This window comes from Hyperolius riggenbachi, chromosome 3, assembly GCF_040937935.1.
Source record: "Hyperolius riggenbachi isolate aHypRig1 chromosome 3, aHypRig1.pri, whole genome shotgun sequence".
In the NCBI taxonomy this organism is placed as follows: Eukaryota; Metazoa; Chordata; class Amphibia; order Anura; family Hyperoliidae; genus Hyperolius; species Hyperolius riggenbachi.
Window position 1 is genome coordinate 247,263,004 of NC_090648.1, and position 19,374 is coordinate 247,282,377.

The 19,374-nt window shown below is 47.0% G+C and overlaps 1 protein-coding gene across 2 annotated transcripts in view; it reads left to right on the forward strand.

The window, feature by feature from the left end:
• The first annotated feature begins 10,628 nt into the window (after window positions 1–10,628).
• The window catches only part of LOC137563532 (optineurin-like), a 71,606-nt gene continuing 62,860 nt past the window's right edge, over window positions 10,629–19,374 (forward strand). Inside the window, exons 1-2 of one of the 2 annotated variants that reach the window (XM_068276111.1) lie at window positions 10,629–10,711; window positions 17,490–17,627. In XM_068276111.1, the coding sequence (XP_068132212.1) occupies window positions 17,492–17,627 (136 nt within the window). In that variant the 5' untranslated portion in view covers window positions 10,629–10,711; window positions 17,490–17,491. Of the gene's footprint in view, window positions 10,766–17,489; window positions 17,628–19,374 lie in introns of both variants that reach the window. The other variant, XM_068276110.1, reaches the window with a different exon arrangement.

The window sequence follows — 19,374 nt, forward strand, 5'->3', positions numbered from 1 at the left end:
TTATCCTTCTACCCACCTAGTCACTGTCACTCTACTGCCCACCCAGTCAGTGACCCCCCACTCAGTCAGTGTCACCTTACTCCCCACATAGACGAGGGGAAACCCGACAGAGAAGAAGAAGGTGGGGGTGCCCTCCCAGTGTCATCCTCCTCCCCAACCAGCGTTGCCCTCCTCTTCTCCCCATTGTCACCCTCCTCCTCCTCACTGTAACCCTCCTACCCAACCAGTGTCACCCTCTTCTCCTCCCCACTGGCACCCTCCTCTCCTCCCTCCCAACTGTGACCCTCCTCCCCACCCACTGTGACTCTCCTCCCCAACCACTATCACACTCCTCTCCTCCCCACTGTCACCCTCCTCCACCCCTCCACATCATCCTCCTTGTCACAGACCGCTAGGCCGGTCTGCGGATGGGGTAAATCGATCAGCGTCAGAAATCCTCTTACACGGTCATTTGTTCATCACGAAGGGTAACCCACGTTCGCAATTTGATGAACTGACTCGCGAAGGGAGCGTTCTGATACCACCCGAATCACTCCACACACATATACAATTCAAAGATCTGCCACCAAGCGAGTTACACAGCCCGCTACTGTAATTTTACTAGGACTTCGAGAACGCTCTATTAACCCTTAGCAGTATGCAGGAACCTGGGTCAGATCGTTATATCTGGGCCGGGTTCTCGCATACGGGTTATAAAGGTGTACACTTCTATTAAACACAGGGTAGCGAGTTCAGGAGAATAGGTACGATTGTGTATGTTCAGCAACAGGTCATAACCGCTAAACGATTTTTAAACGTTTAATAACACAAATGCATTACATACAGTTATATACACCTATTAACATATAAAACACAGAGCTTAAAAATAAAAGGAATAAAATCAGAAAGTTCTTACTTAGTTAGCTGAGCAGTCCATTTGAAGCATGAAGAAAATAGTCCAGTTTAAAAGTAGGCATTCAGTTTAAAAGTCCTTTGTACACTGCAGGCGCTGGCTCTCCTTAGCGCCTGCATAGACGTTCCTTAGTCGATGGAATTTGGAGAACTGGGTGGAGTTCCTTGCAAACGCTTTTTACTGACCAGAGTTTTGGGGCGGTCACTACCTGGAAAGTAGGTGTGTTTGAGGCAGGGTTACCTCCTGGCAGGCAGGTTGCCACCCACAGACTCAGAGCAAGGAATGTACCCATTTATTAATAATTTGTGTGACTCGGCCCAGGAGTGGCGTATCGCAAATCCGAGACTATATTCGTAAACTGCTCGCGACCCTCTATTAAACAAGGCTATGCATGCCTAGTCTGTCGCATTCGCTCTACGCAGGCCGGATAAAGTGGATTCTCTATTGATTCCTGATAGCCAGAAAACTATAAATCATGTGAGTGATAGAACTGATTTCTGGGTATCAGGAAATGTGTTTGTTGTCTTTCTGTGCCAAACCCATCTTGAATTATTAATAAAGTAAATGTTCCCATTGTGTGAAGCTATAAGCTTGGAGGGAAATTTGAAGTTCAACCAGTTTGAGCTGGTTTGGTGGAACATGAGCTATGTGACCAAATGGCTGCTCCCCAGGTGGTCTGGCCACTTGTGAATTCTTTCCTGACCTGAACAGGATCTGGGGGAGGGCTGTACTCCTGCCATGCTCTCAGAAGAAGAGCAAAGAAAGGCATTTGTTATTCTACCCAGGGCTGACAGTAACTGTGTGGGGCCATACGAAAATCGTTGGCGTTTACGCGCACGACTTTCCGTAATGTCCGTCACATCTCCCCCCTACCAGTCGGACGCACAGAGTGGGTCTGCATGACCCGCTCTACGCGCCGCTTAGCTACTGAACGGGTTCTCGACTTCTTATCTGACTGCCCTTTAGACAACTCACCAGAAGCATAAGGCCTCATGGTCCGGTGTGTCCCAGTGTCCGCTTTGCGGACGGTGCGATTCACACCCACAGGCTTACCTCTAAAGGCCTGGCTGGGTTTGCGTAGCGCTTCCTGTAAGGGAGAGAGTCGTTGGCTGACATCCGGGTCACTTCCTGACTCTCGGGTGTCAGCCTGCGAATCTGGAAGCAGCGTGGCATACCCCTGCTCTAACTGACTACACCTTGGCACAACATTTTGGTCAGCACAACCTAGGTGGACATTAGAGCACATTTTAAAAAACGAATCAGCCTTTATCGGGGTGGCGAGGCTTGCCCCTTCTCCAGGAAGGATAGAGGGTGGACCTCTGGGCAGTTTTGCACTGGGTTGCTTCTGCAAGGGGAAAACATGCAAGGGTGAGACAGGGAAGGTGCGGCCTGTCTCCACCAGCTGTTTGTTAACAGCAGGCAATGGTGGAGCACTCTGGCTGTCATAGCAGGAGGGGAGGTCTAGGCCCCCTGCTGCCTGCTCTGACACCTGGCCTGCTTCCACTGCCAAGCACGGATATGACCCAGGCAACACAAGACTGTTACCTCTTAGGTTAGAGGCAATCACACTTAAACATAAATCATTTTTAGTAATAGGAGATTCAGCATGAAATCTATTAGCAACATCTGGTACAACATTAACATCACAGTTACGTTCATTTTTCACATCATGTACACAGGTATCTGGAACAACAGTGACAGGTTTAGAATCAGACAAACCGTGATTAGACAGCTGTCCATTAGAAGCAGGTACCGCTTCCTGGCCTCCTTCCCTAGGAGGGCTAGGTACCATTACCCTTGCTGCCTCCCTCTGTCCCACCCCAAGCTTGTACAGTACCTGAGTGGGTCCAGACTGGCAATCCGGGGTGTTGATCACAGGTTCATAAAAGGATCGTAGGGTGCCAAGATCGGTGCCCGACAGCACAGGCACTGGGATGTCATCTGTCACCCCCACAACTTTTGACTGGCGGCCCCTTCCCCAATCGAGAACAACACGAGCTTTGGCGATGCGTGCGTGCGTGTGTGCCACCAACTCCCACAAGTGTGACACGCTCATTAGGCAGGAAATTCTCCCTGGCTACAAGATGAGAGCGAACAAAGGTAAGCTCTGCGCCTGTGTCGCGGAAACCAACAGCGATCTGGTCGTTAACTTCCACGACTTGATGATTTCTGGAAAGTCGAGGATTTGCTGTCCCCATGACGAGGTAGGCGTGTGCAGTAGAGGATGCGCTAGCCACTTCTGCGCTAGGCTCTGGAGACGGCGTCCTCACCTCGGGGCAGGCAGACTTGAGGTGTCCTCGCTGTCCACAGTGGTAACACTTCGGAACATATGTGGCATCAGGCGGATGAGTAGCAGGTGCAGCTTCCAGCCTCTGTGGCTGTGGGACCCGATTCCCACGGTTCGCAGGGGGAGGAGAGCTGGGTTGCATAGGTCTCCCCCCTCTCCAGCTCGGGACTGGAGGTTTGCGGCTGTCCGGAACACGGGTGGCCACAAAAGTGTCTGCAAGTTCTGCGGCAGCTTTGGCGGATTCAGGCTTCCGCTCTAAGACAAACTGCCGGACATCTGGAGTGCAGCAGTTCAGCAACTGCTCCTGCATGATGAGGTCCTCCAGACCTTGGTGAGAGTCTTTTTTGAGGCCCCGTGACTACTGCCTGAACACAGTCAACAGGCGATTCTCCAGGTCGGTGTAAGAGTCGGTGTGGCCTTTCTGCAGGGAGCGAAACTTTTTGCGATAGACCTCTGGGGTCAACTGGTATTTGGCGATAATTGCAGCTTTTATCGCCTCATAGTCATTGTCTTTCTCAGCGGGTAAGTCCACAAACGCCTCAAGCGCTTTGTCCCGCAAGTTGGGTGTCAAATATCTCGCCCACTGCTCCTGGGGCAGATGATGCTGACGGCAAGTCTTTTCAAATGAGTGTAAATAAGTGTCCGGGTCGGTTCCCTTCCCCATTTCTGGGAACTTAAATTTGGGAGTCCCAAACGGGCCTGCTGTGGGCCGGGGTTCCGGAGCACTTTGCGAGGGATTTTGGCCTTGCGCTCGCAGGTTGGCCATTTCAAGGTCATGTCTGCGTGCGGCTGCTCTCTCCTCTCTTTCTGCTTCTCTCTCAGCAAGCCACCGGCGCTCTGCCGCTTCCCTTTCTGCCTGCTCCCGGCGTTCTGAGGATTCCCGTTCAGCCTGGCGTTCTGCACGGTCAGCATTTTCTCTGACAATCTGCATGTACAGCTCAGGATTTGTATCCGCCAGTCTTTGTAAAGCATGCTGCATTCCAGCCTCAGGAACACAGGAACGGTTGGCATGGGCGGGCTCCTGCCGGCCACCATGCTCCTCAGCAGTTACAGCGACCGGTTCAGACGCGGTACCGTTTTCCTCTGGGTCTGGAAGTGGGTTGCTTTGCTCCAACCGCTCACTTTCCTCTGCCCCAGTTACAGCACCGTCTGAACCAGGAGTGTGCTCTCCCAGCATCTGCTCCGGCTGGGTATTCAGTCGCAACAAGTCCTCGATCAATTGCGATTTCTTTTTTCTATAAGTCACAATGCCTTTTTCCTCACACAAGTTTACTAGGTCTGCCACTGACATTTTCTTGTATCTTGCTGCAGCCATTTTTGCCAAATAAAAGATAGGATAGGAAAAGAGATTGGGGGGGAACTCTGTGCTACACGTTTAGTCTATATAAATGGTAATGCACCGGTTATCGACCACAGATTTTTGATCTGTTCTGGCAGGTTAATCAAATAACGTTGCCGTTAATGTTCTGAACATACACAAATCCCAGTAAGCTGCCAAACAAATGTCACAGACCGCTAGGCCGGTCTGCGGATGGGGTAAATCAATCAGCGTCAGAAATCCTCTTACACGGTCATTTGTTCATCACGAAGGGTAACCCACGTTCGCAATTTGATGAACTGACTCGCGAAGGGAGCGTTCTGATACCACCCGAATCACTCCACACACATATACAATTCAAAGATCTGCCACCAAGCGAGTTACACAGCCCGCTACTGTAATTTTACTAGGACTTCGAGAATGCTCTATTAACCCTTAGCAGTATGCAGGAACCTGGGTCAGATCGTTATATCTGGGCCGGGTTCTCGCATACGGGTTATAAAGGTGTATACTTCTATTAAACACAGGGTAGCGAGTTCAGGAGAATAGGTACGATTGTGTATGTTCAGCAACAGGTCATAACCGCTAAACGATTTTTAAACGTTTAATAACACAAATGCATTACATACAGTTATATACACCTATTAACATATAAAACACAGAGCTTAAAAATAAAAGGAATAAAATCAGAAAGTTCTTACTTAGTTAGCTGAGCAGTCCATTTGAAGCATGAAGAAAATAGTCCAGTTTAAAAGTAGGCATTCAGTTTAAAAGTCCTTTGTACACTGCAGGCGCTGGCTCTCCTTAGCGCCTGCATAGACGTTCCTTAGTCGATGGAATTTGGAGAACTGGGTGGAGTTCCTTGCAAACGCTTTTTACTGACCAGAGTTTTGGGTCGGTCACTACCTGGAAAGTAGGTGTGTTTGAGGCAGGGTTACCTCCTGGCAGGCAGGTTGCCACCCACAGACTCAGAGCAAGGAATGTACCCATTTATTAATAATTTGTGTGACTCGGCCCAGGAGTGGCGTATCGCAAATCCGAGACTATATTCGTAAACTGCTCGCGACCCTCTATTAAACGAGGCTATGCATGCCTAGTCTGTCGCATACGCTCTACGCAGGCCGGATAAAGTGGATTCTCTATTGATTCCTGATAGCCAGAAAATTATAAATCATGTGAGTGATAGAACTGATTTCTGGGTATCAGGAAATGTGTTTGTTGTCTTTCTGTGCCAAACCCATCTTGAATTATTAATAAAGTAAATGTTCCCATTGTGTGAAGCTATAAGCTTGGAGGGAAATTTGAAGTTCAACCAGTTTGAGCTGGTTTGGTGGAACATGAGCTATGTGACCAAATGGCTGCTCCCCAGGTGGTCTGGCCACTTGTGAATTCTTTCCTGACCTGAACAGGATGTGGGGGAGGGCTGTACTCCTGCAATGCTCTCAGAAGAAGAGCAAAGAAAGGCATTTGTTATTCTACCCAGGGCTGACAGTAACTGTGTGGGGCCATACGAAAATCGTTGGCGTTTACGCGCACGACTTTCCGTAATGTCCGTCACACTCCTCCCCACCAAATGTCGCCCTCCTGTCCTCCCCAACCAGTGTCAGCCCCCTCTCTTCTCTACTGTCACCCTCCTCCCCACCCAGTTTCACCTCCACTGTCACCCGCCTCCCACTGTCACCATCCTCAACCAGTACCATGCTCCTCTCCACCGTCAACCTCCTCCTTCCCACTGTCATTCTCCCCTCCCAGTTTCACCCACCACAGTCACCCTCCTCCTCCCCACTGTTACCTTCCTCCCCACTCAGTGTCACCCTCCCCCTACTTAGTGTTTACCCTCCTCTCCATCCAGTGTCACCCTCCTGTCCCAACAGCACCTAGTGAGGGGGGAGGGGGTGCATTTAACACATTTATGTCTGAGGTAACATCTGCTGTGTTTAATATACGTGGGGCAATGTATGTGTATTTCACATGTCAGAGGTACCTTTGGCCACATTTAATGTTTGCTGCATTTCATGTACAGGAGGTAACGTTTACTGTATTTTAATGTGTGGGAGGTAATGTTTATTGCATTATTGTTTGCTGCATTTCATGTGTCGGAGGTAACGGTGGTTGCATTTCAAGTGTCGGAGGTTAACGGTAGTTGCATTTCAAGTGTCGGGGGTTAACGGTGGTTGCATTCAAGTGTCGGGGCAGGGGCAAACCCAGGGTTTTCAAGGGGGGATTCCTGAAAGGTCTCCCTCAGCCACGCACAACACAGTATATTAATATGGTAGGACATCATGCTGGGTACATATAATGCAATTTCCCGTCTGACTGACAGGATCTGACAATTATTTCCTAAATACCCGACCTGCTCCCGATTGACAACGGGATCGATCAGGAACAGTTTGGATACAGATAATAATGAGGACAGCCGACATTGCTAATAAAGGGGAAAGTTAAGTATTCACACAGCAGGGCACAGGGCTGTGCTCATACCTGACTCTGTTAAACTCTCCAGAACTGCCCCATGCTCTGTACATACACTGCTGTTCCATCCTATTTATATATGCTGCTGTTTCATGCTCTGTACACACGCTGCTGCTCCATGCTCTGTACACACGCTGCTTCTCCATGCTCTGTACACACGGTGCTGCTCCATACTCTGTACACATGCTGCTGCTCCATGCTCTGTACACATGCTGCTGCTCCATGCTCTGTACACACGCTGCTGCTCCATGCTCTGTACACACGCTGCAGCTCCATCCAAAGTCAACTGTAGCAGGGAAAGAAAGGGGGAAGTGCTGTGAGCTGCAGGTTGCCTGCAGATATCCTGGTGTCTTGTCCTGTCCCCAGACACTGCACTGGCTCTGGTCTGAGGGGGATTCTGGGCATTTGTAATCCCTCCTGCGTTTGCCTATGTGGAGGTTAACGTTTTTTTGCATTTCAAGTGTTGGAGGTAATGGTTGTTGCATTTCAATTGTCGGAGGAAATAGTTTTTGCATGTCATGTGTCGACATGTTAGTTAATGGTTGACACATTTATTATTTGATTGTCTTAGTGGCTGTATTTGGTACTCTAAGATTATTGTTGCAGCAAGTGGCATTTTGGTAACTCTGGCCCACAGGGCCGGAGCTACCATAGGAAAAAATGGGAAATTGCCCCAGGGCCACAGAGCCTGTAGGGGCCCCCAAGGTGACCCTCCCCCATTTCAACTGTTGCTCCCCAGGGACTCTGCAGAGTCTGTTAACCCTCCTGGCGGTTTGTCAAAATCCGCCAGGGGGCAGCAAATACGTTTTTTAATTTTTTTTTTTTCATGTAGCGAGACGAGGTCCCGCTACATGATAGCCGCTCAGCGGCATCCCCCCAGCCCCTCCGATCGCCGCCGGCAATCGGAGATCAGGAGATCCCGTTCAAAGAACGGGATCTCCTGGAGGGCTTCCCCCGTCGCCATGGCGACGGGGCGGGATGACGTCACCGACGTCAGGGGCAAATCCAGGATTTCCAAGGGGGGGTGTTCCTGAAAGTGGCGTGTGGGCGTGGCCAAAACATGGTGTGGGTGGAGCCAAATACTAGCAGTTTCTAGGCTAAATTGCACTCCCCCCAGTATAGATTAGATAGGTATATGCCCCAGTATAGATTAGATAGGTATATGTCCCCCAGTATAGCTTAGATAGGTATATGCCCCAGTATAGATTAGATAGGTATGTGTCCCCCAGTATAGCTTAGATAGGTATGTGTCCCCCAGTATAGCTTAGATAGGTATATGTCCCCCAGTATAGCTTAGATAGGTATATGTCCCCCAGTATAGCTTTGATAGGAATATGGCCCCAGTATAGCTTAGATAGGAATATGGCCCCAGTATAGGTTAGATAGGTATATGCCCTCAGTATAAGTTAGATAGGAATATGCCCCCAGTATAGGTTAGATAGGTATATGCCCCAGTATAGATTAGATAGGTATATGTCCCCAGTATAGGTTAGATAGGAATATGGCCCCAGTATAGCTTAGATAGGAATATGGCCCCAGTATAGGTTAGATAGGTATATGCCCTCAGTATAGGTTAGATAGGTATATGTCCCCAGTATATGTAGCCAGGGGGTATATGCCCCCAGTATATGTAGCCAGGGGGTATATTGTCCCCAGTATATGTAGCCGGGGGGGGCAGTATATGTAGCCAGGGGGATATGTGCCCAGACTGTATATGTAGCCAGCAGGGGGATATGTCCCAGTATATGTAGCCAGAATGGGTGGCTTCCAAACATTCCACCCGGCGGGCTGCTGCACTTGCCTGAGGGGACTGAGACCGCACGCTCGCATCACTACTCCAAACGAGCCTCACTGTTCTCCAGGCAGCCTCTCCACGGTCTGGACTTGAAGTGTCCAATCATGGCCAGGGGAGGAGCGCGGGCCGGCCGCTGCATGGCGTGGTGACGTCACGTCATCCGGAAGGTAGCCATGGAGACCAGTGGGACGCCATCACCGGCCGGCGCCGCCGCTGCCGATAAGTTAATGCATCTGCTCTGGGCCCCCCGCTCTAGTCAGAGTCCTCCTCGCCCCGCACACAGATATGAGCAGGCGGCAGCTGCGCATCTGTGGCTGCCGCTGCTCAGATTTAGAGGAGACATTTGCGAATAGTCTCTGACTTCCGGTTTTGGTGCAGGGGGGTGTTCTGTACACCCGGAACAACCCCTTCCGTCAGAGCCGGGACAAGGTCCTCCAGCACCCAAGGCTGAGACACCAAAGTGCGCCCCTCCATCCCTGCCACCTGAGCCATCACACACTGATTGCTATTAGACTAAGAGGCGCCACAGGGCCCACAACCTCCCCAACACCTTAATATCTAGTTATCTGGCTTGCAGTCACTGCTATGTATCCCCTTTTCTTATTTCTTTCTGCTACAAACACAATTAGGAATGACACCTGTATGAATTCTGCGCCCCCTCCTACACTGCGCCCTGAGGCTGGAGCCTCTCCAGCCTATGCCTCGGCCCGGCCCTGCCTTCCGTGCGCTTCTGGACGTCATCGACGTCGTGACGTCAAAGGGGACTCCGATCCACCCCACAGCGCTGCCTGGCACTGATTGGCCAGGCAGCGCACGGGGTCTGGGGGGCGGCTGCGGCGACGCGTATAGCGGCGGATCGGCGGGTAGCGGCGGCGATCGGGCCCCCAGGCTAATTTTGCCCTAGGGCCCAATTGTTACTTGAACCGGCCCTTCTGGCCCAGTGCCTCAGAGTTACATGGCTACATTAGATTAGTTAACTCTGTTACAGCTCCGCCCTGTTATGTCATGGCCACCCCCAGGGCCGGGCCGAGGCATAGGCTGGAGAGGCTCCAGCCTCAGGGCGCAGTGTAGGAGGGGGCGCACAATTCATTCAGCTGTCATTCCTAATTGTGTATGAAACAGAAAGAAATAAGAAAAGGGGATACATAGCAGTGACTGCAAGCCATATAACTAGATATTAAGGTGTTGGGGAGGTTGTGGGCCCTATGACCCTCTTAGTCTAATAGCAATCAGTGTGTGACGGCTGGGGTGGGAGGGATGGAGGGGCGCACTTTGGTGTCTCAGCCTTGGGTGCTGGAGGACCTTGTCCCTGCTCTGGCCACCCCCATTTTTCGCCACAGCACACAGAGCTGCTGCACTGCACTTATTGACCAACCCCCGCCCCGTAAGGCCCTCAAACATCTGGTCACTGTAATTTATGAGATTTTGATCTCAAGCCTTGGCTCGAGATCACTTTACTTGACCTGTCTATAGCTTTCACACTAGTACAATTAATATAACGAATTTTTCATGCAGCTTGAAAATGGACCAATCGAATCCCACTTCATTCAATTGGTCCATTTAGAAGCTGCAGAATTCTGCATCAACGTATTATTTGCATCACAACGGCCATCTCTGCTGGAACAAACAAGTCAGCTCAGTCATGAAGATGTTAACAAACGTGTTGTTGTTGTTTTTTTAAAGTCATTGTTTGGAAACTGGACGTTACTCTGAAATATGTATAACGTACATTTTTTACGCAACGGTGATGTCATTATGATACAAAGCAGGGCCACGGCGCACGTGCTAATCTCGCTGACGTTCGCCCAATCGGCGCTCGTCTGCCAATCATCTGACCCCGCAAACGCAATCACGTGCTTTGTCTTGGGAATCTCCCCTGGGATGATGTCAGAGTCACATGACACGTGCCGTGTGGGGTGTGTTATGTAGCTGTCAGCAGTAGGACAGGTGAGAGTAGAAGCTCGCAGCAGTGCACTGTAACAGGGGGACACCAGCCATCAGGTAATGCTGCATCCGCGATATCGGTTCCATCATTGGGCATAGCAGACGTCAGCTGGGTGCTTCACTCGTCTGTGTGATCTGACGGCAGTACTTTCACTAAACTTCTTGATATGCTTTTCCTTGAGATGGATGTATTATGTTGCGTTTGACTGCATCTTCCTTGTCTGCGGCGGTGATACTTCCTTGTATTCTTCCCTTTATGTCTGTGCTGAGTTCTTGTGCTCCACCCTGTCTAGAGTCGTGCCGACTGTCCTGTTGCTATTCTCCAAGCAGCCTTCCTGCTTCTTCCTGGGTCACCTTGCTTTCCAGTACCGAGCTTATCTTACTGGAATAACTAGTGGCTGAGCTGGAACTTTACACACGTGAAATCAGATTCGGAAAGCTAAAAGCTGATATGCCTAAAGGACAAGATAGACATGTGTATGTACAGTGCCAAACTAAGCTGTGTTCCTTTTTTTTTCTTTCTCTGCCTGAAAGTTAAACATCAGGTATGTAAGTGACAGTTTCTGTCTGGGTTGGACGGGGTCAGACTAGCATAACCCTCACTGATAAGTAATTACAGCCATAAAACACTTTCCTGTCAGTAAATTGCTTCTGAGAGCATGAAAGAGATAAAAAGGGTCAATAATTCATAGATTTCATCTCTGACATACTTCAATGAAGGTGTCATTGAGCAGAGACAATGAAACTACAAATTTTAAAACTAGATTTAAATATAAAATAAAACTGGCATATTCAAAAAAGTCATTTTTAGGAGTAGGACAGAAATTGTTTTTCTCATCAGCTTATTTTCCCCTTGGATGTCCTTTAAAAGGTGTCATCTTTAATGCTCATTCTGCACCTTGGATAACTTTTTAGGAAACCTGCTAAAAACTGTGGCAACAGCATGCTGTTAGAAGATAGCCAGCATTCTCATCTCAGTGTCTGTCGCATAGGTTAAATGTTCCATAGAAAGTGACATCTTTGCATCCCCTTTCAACTCTGCCTTGCGTGTTTTTTTTTTTTTTTGTTGTTGTTTTTTGTAGTGACACATTCATCCCATGGAGGTTGGGGCCCTCCATACTCATTGGTTGTGTAAAGAAGCTGGAATAGCTGCTCTTGAGCTATTTATGTGTATTTTGCAGATGTCATGCAACAAATGTGGAAACAGTGGCGCTAGTTTAGGGTGGATGGCACTCTCTCGAACTGCTAGGTTTCCAATAGGTTGTATTAAACCACGCCCACACGTTGCCCAATCACAACGCTTTGTGCTGTAAGCGGGTACTGTGATTAAAGGGGAACTGAAGAGAGGTATATGGAGGCTGCCATGTTTATTTACTTTTAAGCAATACCAGTTGCCTGGCAGCCCTGCTGATCATCTGCCTCTATTACTATTAGCCATAGCCCCTGAACAAGCATGCAGCAGATCAGGTGTTTCAGACTTTAAAGTCAGATCTGACAAGACTAGCTGCATGCTTGTTTCTGGTGTTATTCAGGTACTATTGCAGAGAAATAGACCAGCAGGGCTGCCAGGCAACTGGTATTGATTAAAAGGAAATAAATATGGCAGCCTCCGTATATACCTCTTACTTCAGTTCCCTTTTAAAGAACTGTTCCCTATGAGATTTCTTGCTGGGTAACCTAAAGTAAACCAGCATGGAAACAGCATTTCTAATTATGACAGAATATGCAGTTATGAATGGCCATCAGCTGCTTTGAGTGGAGGCTTTAAGGGACCCAGGAGACCGGAGAGTGTCACTGTGGATGTATTTTCCTCTTTCCTGATGGATTTTTAATTTAAGTTACACTTAAAGTGTCCTTTCACACTATGTCGTTATAGCATGGCAAAATGGACAAAATATCGTATTGCTGTGTGATGCAATTATATTTCAGTGACTCTTCCACACTACCATACTTCTGTTGCAGTGCCGGTGGAATTGCGCAGAGCATGCTGGTTATTGGTCAATTGCACACAATGCGGGCATAAACTCTATGGACTTTATACTGCATTGTATGGGTCAATGGTACGATCCTATTTTTCAGGATGTGTACCGCAATGTAAATAGTACTTCATTTTATATTAAAGTTGGTAGTTGAGCGTAACTAAACGGACTGTGAATGGACCATATGTTAATTAATAGGATCTGTTCACATTGCTCTGTTGAAGCGGATCTGTTCAGCTTGAATGGAGCGCGAGTTTGGGGTGGCTGTGATTAATCTGGATGGATAAACGTGTCGCATTGACCGAGCCCTAATGGTATGGAGGGTCACAGATGAAAAAGTGATGCCCAATAAAAACTAATAATACAAATATTGTAAATTTTACATATTATTGGCCCATCTCTTTCACTCTTATCCTCTGATACTTTCGCAAGTGTTAGTCATGCATGGACTCTGCCCTTCCTTCTGTGTTTACTCCAGTACTTGTGCTGCACCCTTTGTTTCCTGAACTGTTCAAGAATTTTATTTATCTGTGTTTTTATATTGCGCTGCTCTTTGCTTTATTGTAAATGCTGGTAGTGAAATAATGGCATACACTTCAAGTCAAACATAAAGCAATTCTATTAATAAAATAAGGAAGGAAAGAGAAAAAGCAGTTGCTTTCACTTTCGTTTCTTTCACTGTTGCGAAGCCCATTTTTGTTTGTCACCAGTCTGTTGTTATTTTTACCAATATGGTTTTGCAAGTCTTAGCATTCTCAGCCATATCTGGAGGGAAATTATCCTTTTTGTGTAAATGAATGCAGATACAGAAATGTTTGTTAGGTATAGAAATTGCATTTTGGTTTCAAAGGTTTTATTGAGCTTTCAACAAAACAGTGAGGTTACATTCACAGTGGTGCGTTGTGACATAACGGCCACGGTTTTAACACCGCTTGCTGCACTTCAATACACAACCTGCAAATTTCACAGTGCGGCAGGTGCATTGCAGCATAGAATCGTCCTGCATGCATGCATGCAGTGTATTACTGCCAAATGTGCACATTAATAGATACAGAGTAACATACTTTTCATTGACTGTATGCTTCACTGCTCTGCTTTTTCATTTGGTAGTGATCCTTCTGTTACAGGGGACACAACACCCATTGAGAACCTAGCCTTAAGGTAGCCATACACTGGTCGATTTGCCATCGAATTCGACCAACAGATAGATCCCTCTCTGATCGAATCTGATCAGAGAGGGATCGTATGGCTGCCTTTACTGCAAACAGATTGTGAACCGATTTCAGCCTGAAACCGTTCACAATCTGTGGGGGTGGTGCCGCCACTCCTTCCCCCCCCCCCCGCATACATTACCTGCTCCGCTGGCGCGACTCCCCTGGTCTCTGCTGTCTTCTTCTCCGCTCTGGTCTGGTCTACGGGTCCGGCAGGCTTCACTTCTTCCTGTCTGGGGGAAGTTTAAACAGTAGAGCGCCCTCTACTGTTTATACTTCCAGCCGGGACAGGAAATTCAGTGAAGCCAGCCGGATCCGGAGACCAGCGCGGAGAAGAAGACAGCGGAGACCAGGGGAGTTGCGCCGGCGGAGCAGGTAATGTATTGCAGCTGTATTGCGTCGGGCACTCGAATGCCGCTAGCGACGCGCTCCCTACCCGCGGGGGTGATTGACGGTAATTTCCTGCATGGAGCGATCGATGGGATCGATCTATTTCGGGACAAAATAGATCGAAATTTAGCGTTAACATTAACGATTTTACAGCAGATTCAATCCCAGTGATGGAATCTGCTGTCGATCGGCGGGGAATCGGCCTAGTGTATGGCCAGCTTTAGGGTAACATTGCAAAAGTAGCTTTCCTTTCATGGGGAGCAACATGTTATGAGTACAGAAGATATACTGTACAATGGAGTTAAGTCAATTGCAAACTTTAAAGGGAAGGTTCAGGGAGGGTGGAGGAAAAATAAAAATCAATTTCCACTTACCTGGGGCTTCCTCCAGCCCGTGGCAGGCAGGAGGTGCCCTCGCCGCCGCTCCGCAGGCTCCCGGTGGTCTCCGGTGGCCGACCCGACCTGGCCAGGCCGGCTGCCAGGTCGGGCTTTTCTGCGCTCCAAGTCCTGGTACTTCTGCGTCCCACGCCGGCGCTCTGACGTCATCGGACGTCCGCCGGGCTGTACTGCGCATGCGCAGAACTACTGCGCATGCGCAGTAGAGCCCGGAGGACGTCCGATGACGTCAGCGCGCCGGCGTGGGACGCAGAAGTACCAGGACTTGGAGCGCAGAAAAGCCCGACCTGGCAGCCGGCCAGGTCGGGTCGGCCACCGGAGACCACCGGGAGCCTGCGGAGCGGCGGCGAGGGCACCTCCTGCCTGCCACGGGCTGGAGGAAGCCCCAGGTAAGTGGAAATTGATTTTTATTTTTCCTCCACCCTCCCTGAACCTTCCCTTTAAACAAAAACAAATGTCTGTGCAGAGGCCTACATTTTAGATCATTACTTCAAAACCAGCATCCAGGAAGAAAATTAGTTGGGTAGCTAATTTGTCATATCTGTAAGTGAGGGGAGATAATTACTGCATCTTCCAATTAGTCATTAAAAGAAAGTCAAGTGTTGGGGCCGGGTGAATTAAGGTAGTAGAGCCAAGAGTCCCAGGTTCTTGTAAAAATGTATAATTGTTGTCAACTATAGCTAGGATTCATTCTTAGATCCTATGTCTGCCGCTAGTGTACAGTGACAGCGTGTATAGAACTTGGAGTATGGAGGACCCGGCGGTCCTGTATGATAGCCTCTTACTACGCAACTCCACCCTCCTGTCACATGGCCGGAACTTCCACTGTGTAGGAGGAAGTAGCGTAGAGTGCCACATAAAGAGGCCGTCATGCAAGTAACTTAGTCCTCTCTTGCGTGGCTCCCTCCTCAAACATAAGCGGATGCACTTCTGCTGCTCGAGAAACAGTGCTCGGCTCATACATAATAGTGAAAGCTATGTGGGTTGTTATTATTACTATTTATATAGTGCCAACATTTTCTGCAGCACATTAGAGTATATAGTCTTGTCTCTAACTGTCCCTCAGAGGGTCTCAAAATATAATCCCTACCATAGTCATATGTCCATTATAGTTTAGTGCTAATTTAGGGGGAAGCCAATTAATTTATGCGTCTGTTTTTGGCATGTGGGAAGAAACTGTGCAGATAATGCCCTGGCTAGAATTTCAAACCAGGGACCAAAGCGCTGCAAGCGAGAGTGCAATCCACTACGTCGCCATACTGCTCATTGTTGTGGATCAGTTGGGAGAGGCCACATGCCCGTTGGCTTTTACTTTCTGGCTACTCAACCTGCATTGCCAGATAAGTGGTTAAAGTGGTCTGAAACTCTGACATAAAATTCAATAAAAATGTGTTTTCCTTTTTATTACTCATACAGTTACCATATTGTCGGTCTACAAATTACAAGTTTCCAAAGTGTAGTTTATTTTGCCCTGAAAGCTGCCATTGCATTTTATTCCCGATGCTTTTTATTATATATTAAAATCTTCTAGTGACCTGTTCTGAACTGTGTGTATGCCTGAAGTACAGAGAGCTTCTCAGAGTTTTTCAGTTGTTTACACACAAATGTAACATTGGAATGTAAACAAAGATAGGGCCCTTTTCCACAAGCAATCCAAATCACAAATGCCAGCGATTGTGGTTTTTCATTAATTTTGTTATGCAATTGCAATTTTTAATTTGCATTGCATTATACCTCTCAAAATCGCTCCAGAAAGCGATTGCGATTTACAAATCGAATCACTGGAGTGGAAAATACTTCTCATGATTTCTATGATAAAGAAGCAACTCTAGCAATTTAAACATCACTAGCGATTTGCGATTCAGCTGTGTAGTGGAAAAAGGACCATACTGTTATCTCCAGTTTGGATGCGAATCTCAAGCTGAATAGCATTTCCATGGCAGGACAAGGTGCTGTTTAACTGTTTCAATGATGTTCTGCTACAATTTTTTTTCTGGGATAGTAGCTTTAAAACTGTAAGGGTACGGTTCCACTTGTGCGGCGCGATTTGCTCGTGGAAAACGCATCAACGAATCCGCATACGGTTGCAGATTTGACGTTTTCATGCGGAATCGTTCACGATTTTAATGATGAGATTTTAACCATGTCAATGCTGGCAAACATTGACATGGGTTCTTAAACGAAATCGCACGCGGAAACGACGGGAAAACCGCAAGACTCAAGTGCTTGCAGTTTTCCTATTTAGTTACATGACAGACGATTCGTGTGCGGCGTGCGAATTCTGACGGCTCTGCTGTGCAGATTTTTTCTGCATAGCGAGCCGCACAGAATTCCTGACAAGTGGAACCGGCGCCATCCATTTGTATTGGTTGAGCGAATCTGCATGCAGGAAACGCATGCAGATTCACTCTAGTGGAAACGAGCCCTTAGGAATCTTTTAGAGCAAAGTAGAAATGCTGAATTTCAGACGACTTTAAATGGCTGTATTTTCCCTCTTTTTATTTTCTATCATACCTAAATACACTGTATTTACCCATGAATGCATGCAGATTAAAATAAATGTTTGCTAGATATCATGCTCACAGTTAATTATCAGGTACCAAATATGATTGGCCTCAGGCAAAATTCCAAGTCAATCTTTTGCAAAGTTTGGGACTTGTGGAACCACAATTTTGCCGTTATTAGTCAAATTTATTAATAAATGATATTGATATTTTCTGCAAATCTTATGTAAATTGTTGTGCATGCATGTAACAAAATTTTAATGCGTAATTTTGACTTGTTTCTTTTGCTTTACTTGCTTCAGCAATGGCTAATCAGACAGGTGGGGCCGAGATGATGAACGGACACCTAGATTTCCCTCAGAAAAACCTCTCAAATAAAAATGAGTCCGAAATGTTGGAGCAAATCAAACAATTACTTGTAGAAAATAACAAACTAAAAGGTAAGAAACCACTTTGTAATAAATCTTTGTTGGTTGCTATGGGCAACAACACTACACCTTCGTTTGGCACCATATCACAGGAAGTGTGATCACTCGACTCATCACAGGAACCACATCGGAGATAGAACTTCTTAGACGTCGTCAAAGCTTTCAGGAGTTTATTCAGTAAACAGATATACAGATGCTTATCTCTACATGTTCGTTACCCCTCAGCGAAGCAATTGGTCTGTAGTAAGTCCTCTTTGCGTTACAGGCTCTTGGTCCATTCCTTTTGAATGGAAACAAGGCTTTCCCTTATGTTACATCTATACTACGTTGCACTTAGGCCTATATACAGCATACAGTTAGATAAGATGACAAGACATTACAAAAAGAGTAGAAAGTGGAAGTCATCAGCCAGATGAACCCATTCAGTGAATTTCTGCTAAAAAAAATCTGGCATAATAGTTTCTAAGCTGTAAGCAATCTTTTAAAGCAAAGTTGAAATGCTGGGTGTTAGACCACTTTAAACAGCAAATTAAAGTCCTTTCCTGATGGCTTCCCCTCTGATAGGAAAAAAAAACCAAAACAAATTACCATATATCTTTTAAAACCTTGAAACTCTGTTTTAACCATGTAATGCCTATCCAGATGTATTGGTGCTCACATTTAATTATCAGTTCATTAGTATAAGTTTCAAATTGTTGTATTCCCATAGATGTTTTATTTGATATTTCCCTTGATCTTGATCTCTATGGTGGGATGGTATAATCCACTTTATTTGTCAAATATGGTTACCCTTATACAGTATAATCAGAGGTTTACTATGCAGTTCCTATAGCAGCCTTTCTCAACCTTTTTACCCTGGAGGAACCCTGCAAATAACTTTCAGATCTCAAGGAACCCCTGCAAACCATTTTTCGATTTTTTTTTTTAATCTCGAGGAACCCCTGCATTTATTTTTCCGGAGGCATGGTCTTTAAAAGTAGGTGAGGCTGTTAATTTCACTAACTCCTATTACACTGCCACTCATTATACTGTGTTCATTCTTATCCTGACCCCCAATTTAGTGCTTCTTTTTACAGTACCCCCTATTGTAATGAGCTCTAATATACTTCCTCCACAATCGGGGGAAAATCCAAGGAACTCCTGCAGAGTCCTCAAGGAACCCTGGGGTTCCAGGGAACCCTGGTTGAGAAAGCCTGCCCTATAGTAAAACAAGCCTGTACGGATAAGCAGGCATAACACATTGCAAAAGACCCTTCCATGTCTGAGTTGCTCCCCAGTACATTTTTAGGGTCCTTTCACACTATACATGTTGCAATAAAATGGCAATGGTGGTGAAAAGTCGCTCTGCGAATTAGATGTATGGTGCAACACATACCGTATATTGATGGTCTGGTGAATGCACAGCATGCTGGATGTTACTATGATGGAACCCACCGCCCCCGATGTGAATGTACCATCAAAACAAAATTGCATTGTCCATTATGACAGAATGTAACTGATGCAGTGTGAAAGCACCCTGTCCATCTAGTGCAAGGGTACATATCTTCAGCCTGCTGCCCCATGTCCTTCCTCTATATATTACAGTTATAATTTTCTCATTGAGTAGGTGCCTTATGTTTTGTTGGGCTTGCCTATATGATCACATTTTACCAGAAATGGTGTGCATCTTCTTTAAAGCTGTTCTGTTGTCTGAGGCTGCATCTGGCAATTTTCCTGTATCTGAATTTGTCAAGCATACATTTCAGAAGCAATACAATGG